Source organism: Pipistrellus hanaki (assembly GCF_964339955.1).
Source record: "Pipistrellus hanaki genome assembly, chromosome: 6".
Classification (NCBI taxonomy): Eukaryota; Metazoa; Chordata; class Mammalia; order Chiroptera; family Vespertilionidae; genus Pipistrellus; species Pipistrellus hanaki.
The window spans coordinates 70230127-70249521 of record NC_140508.1 but is presented as its reverse complement, the minus strand read 5'-3'; the positions used below and the strand labels follow the sequence as shown (position 1 = coordinate 70249521).

Sequence of the window (19395 nt, the reverse complement as noted above, 5' to 3'; positions counted from 1 at the left end):
AGCCAAATAGGATTATGTGGATAGGTCTATTTGGCTAATGAGACCGAGTTATTGGATCATTAGTGTGTTTGGGGTTTAACAATGTAAATCAGCAACCCAATCAACATATATCCACTGCCAAGAAAGAAACAGTATTGCTAATTATGGCTGAATAGAAAGAATGCTGGTCTTGGAATCATAGACAAATTCAAATCTATTATTATCCCTTCTTTTTATTATCTTGGAAACTATTGAAAAAGAATAGTCTCTCCAAGCCTCAATTTCTACATCACCAAATTAGAGACAGAATGACAGGGTTTTTTTTAGGTTGTTAGGGAAAATATATAAAATCATTTAACAAATATTTTTATAAAATTGTTACTTCATATTTCATATTTAATGAGAACTCATCTCTGTTTTCTCATGGACACATAGCTGCAAGCTTGGCTGGAAATGTAATCTTAATTTGACTGAGACATTGGAGTATCAGATTTTCATGGATTTTCTTATTGAGGAAGAAGTGGAGAATGGACAGAAGGCGAACTCTGTATTAGTCAGGGATTTCCAGAGAAATAGGATCAATAGGAGATATCTGCAAGCTTGAGATCTGGGAAAGCCAGCAAGGTAATTCAGTCCAAGTTCATGAGCCTGAGAATCAGGAAGCTGATGGTGTACTTAGCAGCCCAAGGGCAGGAAAGATGAGGTGAGATGCCCCAGCTCATACAGTAAAACAGGAAAAAGGGTGAATTCCTCCTTCCTCTACCTTTTGTTCCATTCAGGCCTTCAGTCGAGTGATGATGCTCACCACACTGGAGAGGGCATTGTGCTTCAACCCACCAATCCCAGCTCATGTCATCCAGAAATTCCCTCCCAGACACACCTAGAAATGATTGTGGAAACCCTGTGGCCAGTCCAGTGGGTGCATACAACTAACCATCACACACACTAGAGGTTTGCCCTACCATACCCAACATATTACAAAATGCCATATGACGTGGAGAATTCAAAATTCCCAAAGATTCTGAAAGATTGTCACTTAAATAAAGTAAAAATAAATACAGGTGGTGATTTGGGGGAAATATTTCTATTATTATTCTTAGTTGTTTCCTACCTCCTATTTTTACATATCTGTACAAATAATGTTATAACATCTCAATTTTCCAGATTTACCATCTTGATTTCCCACACACATTATTTTATAAATTAAAAAATATGTGTATTAGACATAGTTTTGAACTTTCACACAGCTTCTCCCATAGACACATAAACACACAGTCTCTTTTATATTCCTAATGTTGGTGGAGACTCGTCCTATGTTAAATAATCAGCAAACACTCTGAATTCTGCCCTCAAGGACAGTGGTCGGCAAACTCCTTAGTCAACAGAGCCAGATATCAACAGTACAATGATTGAAATTTCTTTTGAGAGCCACATTTTTTAAACTTAAACTTCTTCTAACGCCACTTCAAAATAGACTCGCCCAGGCCATGGTACACTCAAGGGGCCAAAGAGACGCATGTGGCTCGCGAGCCACAGTTTGCCCACCTCTGCTCCAGGATAAAGAAAATGCAGTTAGCGTGTCATTTCCTGAATGAACATCAACACTCAAATCCCGGGTTGAGGGCCCACTTTGTCCATTACCAGATGTAATGGTTTTTGAAGAAATCGGTTCAGAAATCGTTCCAGCTGCTGGGTGAAGGATGTATGAGTGTTCTAGTATCGAGTATTTGTTAAAACACCCATGAATCAGGTGTTGTCCTTCCTATTCATAATCATAAGCAAAAAATGCAGCCTGTCGGGGTGAGCTTTGTAAGAATAATTCATTGGAGAATCAGTCAACCACAGAGTCCCCTGACACCGCAAAGGCGGGGAGAACAGTGGGCGATCTCCTGGGGGATTTATGAGGCCGGCATGAGCATCTCTCATGTCCCACAAAAGAAATACAAGGAGCAGAATGACAAAGCTGGAGTCATTACCGATTTTATGTCCCCGCTTATGGAGGAAGAGCTGCTCTCAAGCAGATGACTTGGCGTTATCACAGGAACTTTCTTGCAGGAGAATCACTTAGGAGGAAACTTCAGATAGATGCGGGTGGGATCCAGATGCTACCAGCCAGAAGCGGTTTGACCTTGGCAAAGATATTTTATCTTCTTGAATGTCAATTTTTCACCTTTCAGTCCCTTCCTTTAGCCATTCCTTTTTTATTCATTCAGAAAAAAAAAATCTTAAAGTTTTTTACTTACTACATGCCAGAAATGATGGGAAGGCCTAGGGAGTATAAAATAATAAAAATAAAAAGTGGCACCTGCCTTCGGTGTGAATAAGCATGCTCCTGTCCCATGGACAGAGTATGCTTTAAAGGAATGACACTGTTCTGAAACATCCTGAGAATCATCTCATTCTCCTTTGGACAAACTTCCCATGGATTGTCTCTTGTGGTTCCCTCCAATGACAGTGATTTTGGTAGTAGACTCATTTACCTGATTTCAGAAGGACACACAGCCTCCAGGAGACTGGCATGTTTCAGGCAGGTGTGGCCTTCTTTACATCCTGGATGGCTGTGTGACCATGATCTGCCAGTGTACTTTAGTAAAGGTGGCAGTGCCATCCGTGGGCTTTGCATGAGCACACGTGAACACTCCGAGTCGTTCCCCTGCTCCCTGGCTGAGAGAGGACATAGGGTTAAATGCAGAGGAGTCACAGATTGACAGAGCAGGATGACCCATGCTGGGCTGCTCACTTTTAAACTATCACATTTATTTTACTTAAACTGTTGTATTTTGGTTTCTTTATGATACACAGCTTGGTCTGTATCATAATTAATACATTCTAATTGTGGCCGATACAGTTCCTACCTTATCTGTTTCTTGAATCCAGGAAAGAACATCACTTGCTCACAGCCATCACTGAAAAATATTTCTTATTCATCTTTTAAGCTAGCTCTGGATCTTTGAATGATCTCTCCAATTACACTTACTACTTTTTTCATTTTGCTTTGCGTTCTAGTATAATAATGACAGTGCAGGGAAAATCGCTTAGGTTCACAAAGGGAAACAAAAATCTTTGTCTTTGCTCATAGCCCTCCTTCTTCCAGGAATGCCCAATAAAATAAAAACGTTGAACAACATAAGAGTATCGCTTGGGATTCTTATCCCCTCACAAATGGATAAACTGCTGATACTTACTTCTCTCTGCTTGCAACCTTTCAGCAGAATTTTCCAAACATGGCAGCTGTATTACTATCCGGATCACTTTAAAGCAATCATGTACAAAGTTGTCCATTAAAACAGAAATATATATGAGGAATGTTATAATTCCATAAACTATTTTGCTGGGACTTATACACCTATTTTGCTTCTTATATCTCTGATTTTCTGATATTTAAAGCTTTTTTTTTTTTCTTTTCTCATACATCCACTGACTATTACTGTTAATGCTGACATTTGGTTGGTTCTTGGCTCAACTTAATTTAAATCCATTTGATTTTGGTTAATTTTTTCCTCTCCCTTTTCTCCCTACTCATCCCAAGACATCCAGAGTTGGTAACTAAAATACTTGTTGATTTTCTTGATAACTTAAGTCAGAGGCTATATTTGTTTATGAGCTAGTGGCCTAATGTTATAATCCTTGTACCATTTTTTACTGTTAGTTATTTTCCCTGGTTCTTTATTCTTACCCAATTATTCCAATTTCATTTTTTCATGTTTTATTAAAGCATGGGTTATAAATGACTTCACAGCCACCTTTGAATTATCATTAATTTAGTATTTTCCATTATTAACAAAGTTATTTTCCATCTAGACTTCTTTTCTTGAATTGAGTATTAAATAAGAAATCCAAAATTTAGGGCACAGAATAAAAACCATGAGTACTTCAAGTCTTATCTGTTGACGCAATCATATTGCCATGAGGATAGAAATGAATATGTGTATAAGAAAATGAATCAGATACAAGGCTACTGCTTTATTTTTAACTTCAAGTGAAATATATGTATTCAACTTATTAAATTATGCTTTGGCCCAGGCTATAGAGTCATAGTAGATATTATAGTGCTTTGTTTCACATTTGAAGAGAACAATAGCAACAGGAACCCTTATATTGAATCTACTTCATTGTCCACAAGACTTTAGTAACTATGGCAACACATGGGGAAAAAAGGTAACCAGAACTTCTATATAGGTATGCTGTCCTACATGGGAGCCACTATCCGCATGTGGCGACTTAAGCTGAAATATATTAAAATAAAATAAAATAAAAGAAGTCAGTTCACCATTCATGCTCCTCACATTTCATTCTGCTCAAGAGACACATGTGGCTGCTGACTGCCATCATGGATAGCATAGAAATGGAACATTTATATCATCCCAGAAAGTATCAGGGGACAACAGTTTTATAATATTTAGTGGGTTACCTTAGATGGGAGTTAGTCTGAAGATAATGAAGAAAGCAAAAACAGCAGTTCATAGAGAGATGACAACTGTGATTCTAAGTAAGTACACACATGTATGTGTGCAGACTGCATGTCACCTGAATGTTTGACTGTCATCTAATTCATATATTGAGTAATTAAAAGTCAGCATGCAGCCGAGACCGGTTTGGCTCAATGGATAGAGCGTCAGCTTGGGGACTGAAGGGTCCCGGATTCGATTCCGGTCAAGGGCATGTACCTTGGTGCGGGCATATCCCCAGTAGGGGGTGTGCAAGAGGCAGCTGATCAATGACTCTCTCTCATCGATGTTTCTAACTCTCTATCTCTCTCCCTTCCTCTATGTACAAAATCAATAAAATATATTTAAAAAAAAAAAAAGTCAGCATGCAGATAACAAGAGACATTGCCCAGATGAAGGCAGGAAAGTGAGTGACAGATTGATCTAGTGACTTTGATATACACACATGTGGACACATGCACACAAAGTCTCAGGCACTGGAGTGAAAGGTAAAATCAAAGTGGAAAATAAGAGTTACCATGACCTATCTTAGTGTACCATGATGTAAGGAGAAAATTAACTGTGATGTTGATACACATTACTAAGAAGTGAAAAACTCCCTTCTGGCTCTGCTTAAAGTGAGGCATGGTGAAGAACCGAAATAATTTGTGTCTTGGGGGGCTGCAGAGCAGATTTTTGTGGATGACCTGCTGCTCTCCCATCCTGCCACCAGTATTGGAATACACACTCATATATTATTCCAAAAAAGGTATTTGTGCCTTGTGCCATATTTCTATTTGTCCACTTAAAGAACTTGTAAAGCATCTGCACCTTTGCCCACACTGTCTTCCTCAGTCTTTACTCCACAGTGACCCATGGGTGGACTTGCAAATAGGACAGCCTGGGCTCTGATTGGAGCACTGCTACTTACTGAGCTCCATGACCATCACCAGGACTGCGTTTTCTGGTCTGTGGAGTAGACTTCATTGAGCCCACTTTGTAGGGCTCCTGTGAAGGTAGGTGCGGCAGCGTTGGTATCTGGTGCAGCCAGGCCCCTAAACAAGGACTCCAATCATTGTGTAGTCTTCTGCTCTCTTTCCTCAGCACCTCTGTATCAATATTCACATCATTCTTTCTCGTCATGTCTTGTTCTCTGTTCTACTTCCTCGCTCCCTCCCTCATGCCCAGAAACTCAAGGAAGTGAGTGGAGAGGAAGGAAGGGAATAGACCCAGGAACTAAAAGAAAAGGAGAAGGAAGTGGGACAAAAGGAATGGATGCAACCCTTTGTAAAAGGGAAGGATATGCTTCCCCTTTGGTTCCTCACCAAAGCAGTTCATTTATTTATGGTTCGTTTTATGTTATCTATTTATGCTAAGGAGTCAGTTTGATTGGCTTTTTAAACCAAAGCAATGGTCTGTTTGATTGAATTAACTAGATGAACAGCATCTGTGTTTCTTATTCATTGAGCCCTTAGGCAGTCATATAATATTTCCACCTTTTTTTTGATTTAATTCAGGTGTTTTTTTTTTTTTCTTCAAGAAAGGTGAACAAAAGGGGGAAAGCTGTATGTTTGGTTATATTGTGTCTGTTACTTTCCTGATGTGAGGCTTTGCTGAGAAATCCTCTCACTGAGGCTCCATCTGCAAGCTGCTTACAGGGATTCCTAATGGAAGCATTTGCCCAGTCATTCCTCTGACTCTGAGGGCTCTCTGCCAAAGCGTCTCACCACAGAAGCGGGAGGGATGAGTCTTCTGTTCTAATGGGTGACCAAGGCTGCTCTGTAGAACGGTCCAGAGGAAACCCCAAATCATCTAGTCCTGGCACTAAGGAGGGAGGAGCAAACCTGAGCACACGGAAGGCCCTTGACTCTTCCTGTGTCTTCTGTAGCTGAGATGATCACCCCTGGATGGCGCCTTCACTTCTAAAATGGACAGGATCATTCTTGTCCTAACTACTTCATAGCATCACCGAGATCATGGTTGAAAAGTCTCACAATCAAACTGAAAATCTAGGAGTCATCCTTGATATTTTCCTCTCCCCGTTGCCCTTCCAAAGAGAGTGACAGGGTTTGCTATTCACACTTGTCCTTCGCTATTCGTTTGCCCTACACACCTCAGTCCAGGCCCTTGTGATCTTTGCCTACGCAATTACAGTAGTCTCTGTTGGTGGCCTACCCACGTTCAACATCTTTTTCCATCTTTCCTGGGCTACGGAGCTCTGAAGAATTAATTTCCCTAAAAGTGCAATCTGAAACTCGTTCAAAATGTTCAACTCACCAGCTCTTATTCAATAAAAGGCAAGTAGTACAGAGGGTGAAGCAGAACTTTGGGAATTAGAATTCTCCCTCTTATCTTTAAGAGGGCAATCATTTTTCATTCATTTACCAAATAAACACTGAGTACTTTGTGTTTATTTTTACCTGATTTCCTCCTGGGTAGATTAAGTAAAAAGTTACCTTGGTTATTTTTTTTTTTTTTTGAGCGGGGGGATGGACTCAAATACTTCCTCACACAGACTATTCTGACCTTTATTTGGACAGTGTTCCTATTTTTAAAAGGGGTACTAGTTAGATTAGCTACAAATTAAATTTGCAAAAGAGTATGTATAATGAGTTAAAATTGAATATTGTATGTATTACAAAAATTGCATCTTTTTAAAAATATTTACTGTTGAAAGTATTATACATACCCCCCTTTTCCCCTCATCAACCTCCTCCAGGTTACCCCTGCCCCCTCCCTCAGGCCCTCACCACTCCACTATGTGAGACCAGGGGTTATGCATATATGCATACAAGGTCTTTAGTTGATTACCTCCCACTTATCCTCCCTCCCCCACCCTCCCTCTGAGATCCCACACTCTGTTCCATGCTTCCAATTTGCATCTTTCTTGAATTTGAATTGTAATTGCTCATTATTTAAAGAAATCAGTGCAATCAACTGTATTTGCTATCCACCCACTTCACTTAATTAAACGATTTGGATCCAGTGAGGTCAAAGGTTTCCAGTAGCGTTTACCATCTGACAGCGATCCCGTGGCCTGTGGTCTCTGCATGTGGTCGCCCAGGTTCACTGCAGTGAGCAGTTATCTGCATTAGGCAAGCAGCTACCACTCTAATTTTCTCTAATTGATGTGTTGGTGATGCTAGCAGAGAGGGCAAGAGATGCAGGGACATGGAGACAAGGCCCTGACAAGCACTTGGCATGGACAGGGCCACTGAGCTAAGTATTGTACATACATAATCTGTAATGAATAAAGGACTATGGGCTGTCAATCTGGCATGTGCCAGTGGCATTTAACTCACATAAAATATTAATTAAAAATAATGATGTTCTCACTGGATCTGTTACCAAGTACAGCAACTTGGTCTAGCCCTGTAGGATCTATCAGTAGGCCTCTTGATTCATTCTTCTGTCCCAAAAAAACCTCATTCATCTCACTATCTTTAGGCAAGTCTCAACACACACTTAGAATAATGGGCCAGTCACCTGCCAAAACTCTGGGGAAGGAGAACCAAAAATTCCCCCTATTAGTGATTGCTTGTCTTTACAGCCCATATAATCAATAAATGTACATTTATTCCTCCCTCTCTTCCCAGCTACAAAGAAGATACTAGCCAGGAACTGTCTATTTTGGATGCTCAGAGAATTAAGTATCTTTTTAGCTTCCTTTATGCCAAGCTAGTGTATTATGTAAGAAAGACTATGATTAAAATCTGATCAACGATTTGAAATCTGTTGAATTACACAGAATATCCGTAATTAAAAATAAGTCCCATGGAAATCTACAAAAACAAAACACAAGTTTTTTTCAGTACGATTCATTCACAGTACATTAAAATAATAAAAGGTTGCTGTATTTTATTTTTCAGAGGCAAGTGATACATTTTTAAGCCTACATATCTACAACATTTTAGCAAATCCAAAAAATAAATTTACTGTCATAATTGTCACTAAATGTAATTCTGAACAATGGGCTCTGACCATAATTAATGATTAATTCATTTGGAATTCATTATGGTAATATTAAGTGTGCTTAGCTCATTTGATGCTTCTACAGAGGGAGCAATTTTAGGCAATTCTTTTGTGATTTACTGGTTTTGAAGTTGAAGAGCTCTGAGCATGTGCAGGAAAGTAGCTCCACATTGCTCTCTAGTGGTGCGCTGGTAAATGACACCCTTCTTTTGTATGGGGAGAAAACCCTCATTCTCCTTTGCTACACATTCACTTTCACAGTATTTTTCCCCTCAGTATGGACTCACAGCATTTTCTCCCTCAATACACACTCAAGTGTGACTCTATGACAATATAAAAGGAGATCAAAGCAATATAGTCCTCCATCCACCATTAACCAATAACTGACTAATGTATTTATTGCTGTCATGCAGGCTGATTTAGTATTGGATCAAGCTTTATTGCAGCATGAAAAGATCCCTTGGTTTCTCAGGAGATCAAATGCAGTTTGACAAAAGCACAATACTGAGGCCAGAGAGAGCAAAAAGCAGATAGAATATGAAGGGCATAAATAAAAGCACCTTGAAAAAGCTACAACAAAGGGTTATGGAGTTGGAGTTGTCCCAGTCCTTTTATTTTCTATTAGAGGCCTGGTGCATGAAATTGTGCACATAGTGGGGGTGGAGTTTCTCAGCCTGGCCACCACCCTCTCCAATCCTGAACCCTTGAGGGATGTCTTACCCGCATTTGGACATCCCTCTCACAATCCAGGACTGCTGACCCCTAACCGCTCACCTTCCTGCCTTCTTGATGCCCATAACTGCTCTCCCCTGCTGGCCTGATTCCCCTAACTACTCTCCCATGTCAGCCTGACTGCCCCTAACCACCTCTGCCTCAGCCCCACCACTGTGGCTTTGTCTGGCTGAAATTCCAGCCACTGCAAAAATTCAAACCAGAAAAATGAGAATCAACCAGTTAAGGTACTTTTCCTTTTCTTTTAAAAGAGAAATAAATAATATCCAAAAGATCTAAAAGCCAATAGTTCAGAAAAGCTAGAGAGGCCTTGACAGAGTCTATGGTCTAAGAAGGCGTACCGGATAAACGGGGCATCTGGGAGGTGGGGCATGGAGGGGAAGGCATCAATGCCATGTCTCATGGACCACGCTGACCACGTCACTCTTCAGCTGTTAACTGAACAGGAAGTTCAGAGTTTCTGATCAAGTTGGTCTTTCTTCATTCTGAATTCCACCCTGCACAGGAGAGGTCCGCGGAAAGCAATTAATCAGTTTGCATTAATGAGATCTGCTTTATTTTCTATTACCCTCCTTATCACATTGTAGTTTCTAATTTGTTGCTGTTGATCCTACAGTTAAAGAAGACTAGGCCTTTTTCACCCTATTTTATGCATGAATATGTGTAGGTGAGAATCTGAGGTCACAGACTAGTAGCCATGAGTTTAGATTCAATACAGAAATATATATTTACTTTGCCAGTTCAGGTTTGTTTTGTTTATTTAAATTGTTTGTCAACGTTTGAAAATTTGGTGATTTCACATAAAAATCTGTATTTACAGAAAATCTGTCAACATGGGACTGCCTTCCTTCCACATGCTAAGGAATAGAGGCAGCTCTGTTCCTTGGGTGAATTATTGCTGAGCATCCTCTCTGCCCTATTACCTCATACACTGTGGCCAAATCCTTTCTCTCTCTCCTTCTCTCTCTCTCTCTCTCTCTCTCTCTCTCTCTCTCTCTCTCTCTCTCTCTCTCTCTCTCGTCTCTCTCTCTCCATCCCTCTCTTACACTTAAAAACAAAATAAAACAATTAAAGCCTTAACTCCTAAGCATGTGAGTTTTGAATTTCTTAACTGTCTCTCTCATTTCCTTGAGAAACAAAAAATATAGATAAATGCATATATTTAGTATGTGTATAATAGGTGAAACCAAATGCAGTTTAAAACACAAAAAGGTAATTCATTTGGCTTGAACCTAATATCAATGTTTTGCAGTGTAGTTGTCTAGATAAAACCTATATGTCAAAGCAAACTTAAGTCTTTATTCTAATAACTATACAGGATATGTTTCCTAGTAGAAAAGTACCTTGTTGACCTCCCTACTTGTATTTTCAACATTTCCTGAAATGTTTACCATTCTTTTACCTCTAAATCCTACTCATGCCTCAAGTCCTAGTTCCAAGACCATATATTTGATGACCCAATCCCTCACTAATTTTTAGATCTCTGAACTGGTGTAGTATTCATAAGTTGTAGCTCACTTTACTGCTCAATTTTATGTAGTCTTTTCTTGTTTTCTCTGTCCAGAATTATGATTGTAACCTGACATAGATGTCCATCTTTTATCAAATATTCTTGGATCTCCAAGAGCATTTAACACTTGCTGACTGATTACTCTTTTATAAATAAAACTTGGACAACAAAAAACAATAAATATCCCTTATACATGAAGTAGTTCACTGAATAGATCCCCTTTAGTTACATAATATGTAATTTTATTTTATTGTTTGCTATATTATAGCTCTTGTGTTATTGTGCTTTGAAATACCAATAACTTTAACTCTAATATTTAGGTAATAAAATTTTATGAAGAAAAATTTCATCAACTTTCAAAGAACAGAGATAAATTCACTCATTTTAAAAACTTTGTTATTGTAAAATAAAACTCAGATACAGAAAGCCACAGACAGCAAATGTGTAGCTCAAAATAAATTGTTTTAAGTTGGAGTTAAACCATTTTTTCTCTATTTCCCATAAACTGGCATTTGGATCTAGAGGTTTAATCAGACTAAATCGTTTTTATCTTTTTGGCAGGACTCTAAAACAAGCATGTCAAACTCATTTATTTGACCCATGTTAGCCTTTGTGTTTGACATGCTTGCTCTACTGGGTCATGTGCTTTTTGATTGATAGGAACATGATATCTAGATGTTTCTACTTTGTTCATTGGAGCTGCAAGCTAGCAGTATTTGAATTCTATTACTAGTCTTATAAGTTGGAATACCTTATAAAAAGATGTTTTCCTTCTTACACAGCTGGTTGCACAGAGTTTATTTAAGAAAGATACATTAAGCCGAAACTGGTTTGACTCAGTGCATAGAGTAGGGGTGTCGAACTCAATCAGAGAAGGGGCCAAAATCTAAAATCCAGCCTAAATCGCGGGCCGAATGGTTTACTGAACAGTCATAAACTGACAATGTCATAAACTGACAGCGGAGTGCAGTGATGACAGCGCGGCGCGGGCCACATTGCAAGGCCTGGCGGGCTGGATTTGGCCCGCGGGCCTTGTGTTTGACACATGTGATAGAGTGTCAGCCTATGGACTGAAGGGTCCCGGGTTCAATTCCTGTCAACGGCACTTACCTTGGTTGCAAGCACACCCCCAGTGGGGGGGGGGGGGGGGGGATGCAAGAGGCAGCTGATCAATGTTTCTCATCCATGTTTCTAACTCGCTCTCCCTCTCCCTTCCTCTCTGTAAGAAATCAATAAAAAATATTTAAAAAAAAAAAGAAAGACACATCAAATATTTTATTTTATTTTTTACCCAGTTTTCAAGATAATAATTTGGTCATCTGTCAACCTCACAATGGACCAACTCTTATTATTTTAAAAAATGTCTTTATGGAATCGCTGGAAGGCAGTTCCATTGTATTTATTTTTTATTTTTAAAATATATTTTTATTGATTTCAGAGAGGAAGGGAGAGAAAGATAGAAACATCGATAATGAGAGAGAACCACTGATTGGCTGCCTCCTGTACACTCCCTACTGGGCATCATGCCCACAACTGGGCATGTGCCCTGAACAGGAATCAAACTGTGTCTTCCTGGATCATAGGTCGATGCTCAATCACTGAGCCACACCAGTTGGGTTCATTGTGGTTTTAATTTGCATTTCTCTGACAACTAATGACAAAGGGATTAAGCAAAACAATAACAACAAAAACCATCATAGACAACAGTATGGTGGTTACAAGAAGGACAGACAACAGTATGGTGGTTACAAGAAGGAAGCGGGATGGGGAGAGGTAGAAGAGGGTAAAGGGGATAAATGGTGACAGAAAGAGAGACTTAACTTTGGATGGTGAATGCATAATACAGTATATAGATGATATATTATGTAATTGTATACTTGAAACCTACATAATTTTATTAACCAATGTCATCCCAATACAGTGACTAAGAATTACACACACAGAGATATATATCTTAATGAGTTTATCCATTTACATGTATTTGTTGGGTTTTAATCCATTGCAACTTTTTTCTTTATGGAAGCTCAGATCATCCCTGTCCTTGGTCTGTGGAAGTCCCTTCAGGTTTATTTGTGAATCCATTTTATGTGAGCCTATTAGTCTTTGGTTGTTTCCTTTCTATCTGATATTCCAGGATGTTTCAGGCTCAACTGGTATGAGCCTGAGTCATCGCAGACCAGAATCAACCTGCTTTCCAATAAGCCCTTGCTTCTTGCAGAAGAAAATATGTTTTCAAAATCCAGGTCTTGGTGTGGGATGCTTTTTGTTATTAAGTCTGTTTCTAAACTTTTTGGTGGACAGAGATAAAACAGAGATAAAATACATTTGGGGTTTAAACTGTTTTTTTCTAAATAAATTTTTGTAACATAGTACTTTATGTAACCTTTCCTATTTTAAATCTGAATGTTGTTCCACATCAAGAATCCAGTTCTCAAGGTCACAGGGGATGATAAAGTTAGAATGTGTTATGATTACACATTTGCTTTATCCCATTTCATGTTAGTCTCAGAATAACAACAATAATAGTACCACCATAAATAATAATTATTGAAACATTTTTCATATGCCATCCCTATTGTCCCTTAGTTTTGTCTATGGTTGTAATGTATCTTCAAAAGCAGAATATATAACCCTGCAAGATAAAATATCTCCCTCTTAACCCTCACTTAGTCTTAGTTCATTAAACTTATTGTTTACCAGTTAGCTCAATATCTCCCCTGGTCATTTCAAATGGCTTAAACTCATTTCCTAGTAATTTTCAAGATCAGGGGAATAATATCCTAATTACTTATAAGCTGGTAACTTAGTTTTCATTTTGTGTTGTGTTCTTCTTGTTTTATGTATTTGTTCCTCTTGATACCCTTCTGTTCTAAAATTATTTTTTCATTTATATATAATTCTTGAGTTATGCCAATTCGTTTCTGGACATTTTATTTTCTTAATGTTTGTTAGCTCATTTTGAAATAGTAAATTGCAGATTTGATGATTTTTTGTGTATTTGTTATCCTGAGTGTGTGTGTGTGTGTGTGTGTGTGTGTGTGTGTGTGTACTTGACTACAGGAATGATATTCTCCTGATTTTATTTTGTATGGTATTTAACCTCAACAGATTTTTGTGTTTCTCTTTCCTGTGCTCCCAGAAGTGCATTTGCTTTTCTCAACACACAGAGCTCCTGTCCTGTTGTTTTTATTAGGCCAGGGCTCTTGTCTCAGCACAGCAGAGCCTGCAGGTCAAGCCTGCAGGTCCTGTTCTTGTTTGGGTCCCACTGAACTAAGAAAGGTTTTCATAGATTTGAAGTTTGAAGTAGTGTGTAAACAAACAAAACAAACACAAATATGTGACCGAGACAGAGTGCTCTACAAAGCTAAAATATTTCCTCTCTTCGCCCTTTATAGAAAAGTTGGCCAACCCCCGATACACACTAAAAAGTGTGCACCTTTTTTCTAGATTTTGTGATGATTCCTCTTTCCTATTTGTATCTGTATTTTCTCTTCCCTTCATTCCTATGGCTTCAGATTTTAAATCTATTGGGTCGGCAGCTAAGTAATTGCGGGTTTCACACATATATGGCTTCAGTTGAATTTTTAGTTTGCAGACGTAGTACAAATGTAAAACACATTTTGTTATTTGATAGTTGGCTATTCAGCTGTTAATCAGTAAAAAAAGTTTTTTGATCTGTTTGTGGTTTTCGTTTGGCGTTCGTTGAAAAATGGAAAATCAAAAGGAACATTTTCGTCATATTTTGCTTTTTTATTTCCGCAAAGGGAAAACGCATCGCAAGCTCATAAAAAGTTATGTGCTGTTTATGGTGACGAAGCCTTAAAAGAACGGCAGTGTCAAAATTGGTTTGCCAAATTTCGTTCTGGTGATTTTTCACTCAAAGATGAAAAACGCTCTGGTCGTCCAGTTGAAGTTGATGACGCCCTAATCAAAGCAATAATCAATTCAGACTGTCACAGTACAACACGTGAGATTGCAGAGAAGCTTCATGTATCACATACATGCATTGAAAATCACTTAAAACAACTTAGCTATGTTCAAAAACTTGATACATGGGTTCCTCACGAACTGAAAGAATCACAGTTAACGCAACGCATTAGCAGCTGCAATTTGCTAAAGAAACGTAATGAAAATGATCCATTTTTAAAACGACTGATAACTGGCGATGAAAAATGGGTTGTTTACAACAATATCAAGCGGAAAAGATCGTGGAGCAGGCCAGGTGAACCAACTCAAACAACATCAAAAGCTGATATTCATCAAAAGAAGGTTTTGTTATCAGTTTGGTGGGATTACAAAGGAATTGTCTACTTTGAACTCTTACCACCCAACCGAACGATCAATTCTGATGTCTACATTGAACAACTAACGAAATTAAACAATGCAGTTGAAGAAAAGGGGCCCGAATTGACAAATCGAAAAGGTGTTGTATTCCATCATGACAATGCAAGGCCACACACATCTTTGGTCACTCGGCAAAAATTAATGGAGCTTGGTTGGGATGTTTTGCCACATCCACCATATAGTCCTGACCTTGCACCATCTGATTACTTTTTGTTTCGATCTTTACAAAACTCCTTGAATGGTAAAAATTTCAATAATGATGATGATGTCAAATCGTACCTGATTCAGTTTTTTGCTAATAAAAACCAGAAGTTTTTTGAACGTGGGATTATGATGCTGCCTGAAAGATGGCAAAAGGTCATTGATCAAAATGGGCAATACATTACAGAATAAAGTTATTTAGTTCCATGAAAAAATTGTCTTTGATTTTCTTTAAAAAATCCGCAATTACTTACTTGCCGACCCAATATTTCCAGTTGTTTGTCCTCAGTGTGAGCCTCGGCCTGAAAAGGAGACTGCGGGTTAATTTTGGGATTTATATTTACTGTCCTCCAACTGCTCTGCTGCACTTGCTAGCATTGCCTGCTGGTGACTTAAAGTGACCAGGTCCTGAGCTTGATGTTGCCCTTGGATTTCTCTCCCACAGAGGCTGCTACCATGCAGGCCTGAGGTGGTTGTGGTTCCTCTGTACCCGCTGTGTTTGAGGATGCGAGAGCACACCTCAGCACCTGGTTTTGTTGAAAATGATCAAATGCCTGTGCTTTTCTATCTAGCTGTTCAATTTCTTTTAATATAAAGATACAGGAAGCTCCGAGAAGCACATTGTCACCACTGCCACCTTCTTCCCAGAATCACACTTACTTGTTTTTAATCCACAATTTACTTATTAGGTTATATTAGATTTGATTTACCCTGCGTATTTCAGTACATTAAATAAATCAACGTGTTTGTATTCTTTCTGTGTGTTTTTTTTCCAGAGTCAAGTTCCCATTATGTAATCTCCCTAAAAGCTTTCAATAACGCAGGAGAAGGCGTTCCTCTGTATGAAAGTGCCACCACCAGGTCTATGACAGGTAAGCCACCACAGCTAACCCTGCTCTGACACGCAGTCTGTGTTTGAGTGATGGCAAAATAAAACACAGGAAATGTATGCAGTCATGTTTCGAGCCCTGCGTGTGTGTATACGCATACACAAACTTGATTATCTTTTTGGTTTTCAAATTGAAGGAAGAGAAATTCAGCCTATAAACTATACCTGGATTTAGGGAAAGAGAGCTCTCATTCTCTCTCTTCTCTGAGTGGCTTCCTATTTGGGTGCCCTGACACCACTCGTCATTCCCCCGAGGAGCGTGCCTCCCAGCGATGCCCTTTGACAAGAGGGTCTTGGCACAAAGGCTCCCAAATGCTCGGAGGGGCCCTCGCTTCTCTGTAGGTCCTTCCGACTCATTGACAAAGATGATCTGCCTCTCCTGGGGGTGCATGGGCCTGGGCCGAGACCCCCAGTGCCTTCTTCCTGAGTTGGACCTTCAGGTCACTCAACAGTGTCCAGGGCCTCTGGACAGTAAAAGGATTTGCTGCTCACTGGGTATGTCACCTCTGGGAATTTTCAGGTGAGCTGGAATATAAAGGCCCCCCACAAGAGAAAATGGGCTCGAAGAACTGAGGGAAGGATGGGTAAGGAAGTGAGGTCCAAGCTGTTTATGAAGACTATTTGTGAGCAAAGCAGGGCTTTTTAAAACACAGAGTAAGTGACACCTTTGTGGCCTGTCTGTGCAGGGACAGTGGAGAGTCACATGACCATTCCAGTGGTCTTATGTCTGAAATCTGAAAATAAAACCCAAGATGTTCATCTCTTTAGTGAATACTTTGACCGCAACCTCTTTCAAAATTCACAATCCTCAGATCTCAGATAACCTGTCACCTCTGTTTACGTGATGAGAATAAAGGATCTAAGGGTAGGGTTTGATAGCGAGCACCAGAGGACATGGAAAACCACTCGGTGCCTGTGAGTGAAGCCCTGGCAGGTAGGAATACAGGAACATAACATTAATAGTGGAATCGTGTGACTTCTCCTGCCACCTAAATTTACGTGATCTTTAAACAGTTTGTTTTCCACATTCAAGAGCTCCATTCATCAACTATGTGGAAAACACACAATTATTGTGTGCATTCACAGCAGTTACATGATTGTCTCCAGGGCATAGCATCACTTGATTGATTTCAGATTCAGGAAGGCAAAGTTGTTATTCCAGAGTCTCCTTGACCTTTTGGCCATTGGTTTCAAGATCTATATTCTGCCTGAAGTGATGTGTGCAATTTGTGTATATGTCAATCTATGCCGTTATCTGTGGAGACACTATATATTTTTCTTGTGTTACCAAAGAGGCTCATGACTCCACAAAAGGGTCAATAAGAAGAATTTTTTAGTTATATAAGTTCATAGATAAATACCAACAAACCGCATTACTTAAAATTTGAGGGATGCATTCTGGAACTAAGATTTCAAAGCATTCAATGTCAGGGAAAAAAACACTATTCTAAAATTCAGAAATGGCAAGATTGGGTTATTAGCATTTCTTGAAGTAGAATTACTACTTTCAAAACATCGCTAGAAAACACATTATCCCTAAATATAGGGAAATGAGGCAATGGAGGCCCAGAGTGTAAAATACAGGATAACCTCATGGGCGGGACCTAGGGTTTCCACTTCCCCTTCCTCTCCTGCTGGGCCAGCAGCCAGGTTCTTGGAGAGGCAGCATCTCGCATTGGCTGTACCTGAGCTTCCCACAGTGTTCCCTTAGGAAGTCACTCTTCCTGCCTCTGAGGAAGGGCACTGGCCAACTGCTTGTTCAAGGGGCAACTGGGCTTGTGATCAGGCCACAGACAGTTATACTGCAGCCAGTCTTTTAAAACTCTTATTATTTTTATTTTTACTGACATTAAAGCCCACAAAAAAAGGGCCACTTAGACGACCAAAAAGTAAATAAAATTTGGAGCAGCAAGTGGTAGTAATAGAGAAAGAAAAGAGTTCAAATACACTGAAGGGAAGTAGCTCAGAAGGAAGTATTCTGGAGTAATTCACTTCACTTCCCCTTAGGGTTGGTTATCAGTCTTTAATTCTCAGGATATGGCATCCCCAGAGTAGTTCCTAAAAAACCAGTGATTCCCTAAGGTTTTTTTTCCCTGATATGACTCTAATCCTCATGGATTTGAGAAATGAAATGCTACCCAAAGTTGGATATGGTGTGAGGGATTTTCTTAGTGAAGACAAGTCAGGAAAGGTCTGAAGAGGGATGAATAAAACTAGCTCTTTCTGAGAGAAGGTCGTGGTTGTGGCAGATTTGCTGTGTCTCTACACATCATGGAGAATAAAGGACAAGTAAATGGGAAAAAAGGTGAAGGTTCTGGGAGAAACTCTATCAATAAATGTGTCCTAGTGCCTCATAGCATACATGCTCTGTCTCTGAGCTTCTGCGGTGTATTCCCATGAGCACTCTGTGAAGAGGCCAGGATAAAGGAAGTAAAAAACCGCAGGCAATAAATGCTTCAGGCCAGAGTGAGTACCAGGCTCTGGTGCTTCCCACACGCGTGTGCGCATGGATGCTGGCCCTCTCTGGAGCCCATCCCATCCTGACTATATCAGAATGAGACCGAGGTCAAGAGGGTGGGCAGGGCTTCATATTTGCTATAAAGCCTTTTCTTTCTATTGTCATGAGGACAAGATACATTGAGCCCAAGGAAGGGGCTGTGGAATAAGGAGGCGTGTTGTTTGAATTTGTTTATTCTCAACTGTTTTATCAATGTCCAAATGAAGTACAATCCAGGTATAAAGCTGTGTTATTTATTTTAAAAGCTCTTTCAGAATAAAAATATATTGACTGAAAAATTCACGGGCTCTGACCAAAACATCTATTAGGAATTGAGTATGTTTCTCTTTTTAGCAGAAATTTTGAGGCTATAATTTGTCTTTTGTAATTTTTTTTAAACTTTTGAACATAACCATTAACAATCAATAGCATAAGGCATGCAAGAGTATTAAAAAATGAAAGACAGTTGTTTAAGAACACAAAGATGTTTTTAATGCACCTATCCTAAGAGAAAAAGGTTATTTTGCAATATATTTAGCATAGATGAATCTAGAGCAGTGTTTGCCACCAGCTAGAATATTCTGTTTGCTGGAAATGCTCTACATCTGTACTGTCTAATATGGAAGACACCAGGCTCATGTGATACCAGTAAGCACTTGCAATTGGCTAGTGCAACAAAGTGAATTTTTAACGTTTATTTAATTTTAATTATTTTTAATTTAAATGATTTCTGTAACTAATGACTATTATTAAGCAAGGCAGCTGTAAAAGAGGTGGCAAGTAGAGTGACAAATCATGCTTTGAAAAAAAATTCCCTATAAGAGTCAAGACACATGTGCCCAAG

At 39.3% G+C, this 19395-nt stretch overlaps 1 protein-coding gene across 1 annotated transcript in view; it reads left to right on the top strand.

Annotated features, from left to right (window-relative positions):
- Positions 1-19395, top strand: part of DCC (DCC netrin 1 receptor) — an 893480-nt gene that overhangs the window by 769981 nt on the left and 104104 nt on the right. Inside the window, exon 16 of the mRNA XM_084888913.1 lies at positions 15942-16037. Coding sequence (XP_084745039.1) covers positions 15942-16037 — 96 coding nt within the window. The remainder of the gene's footprint in view (positions 1-15941; positions 16038-19395) is intronic.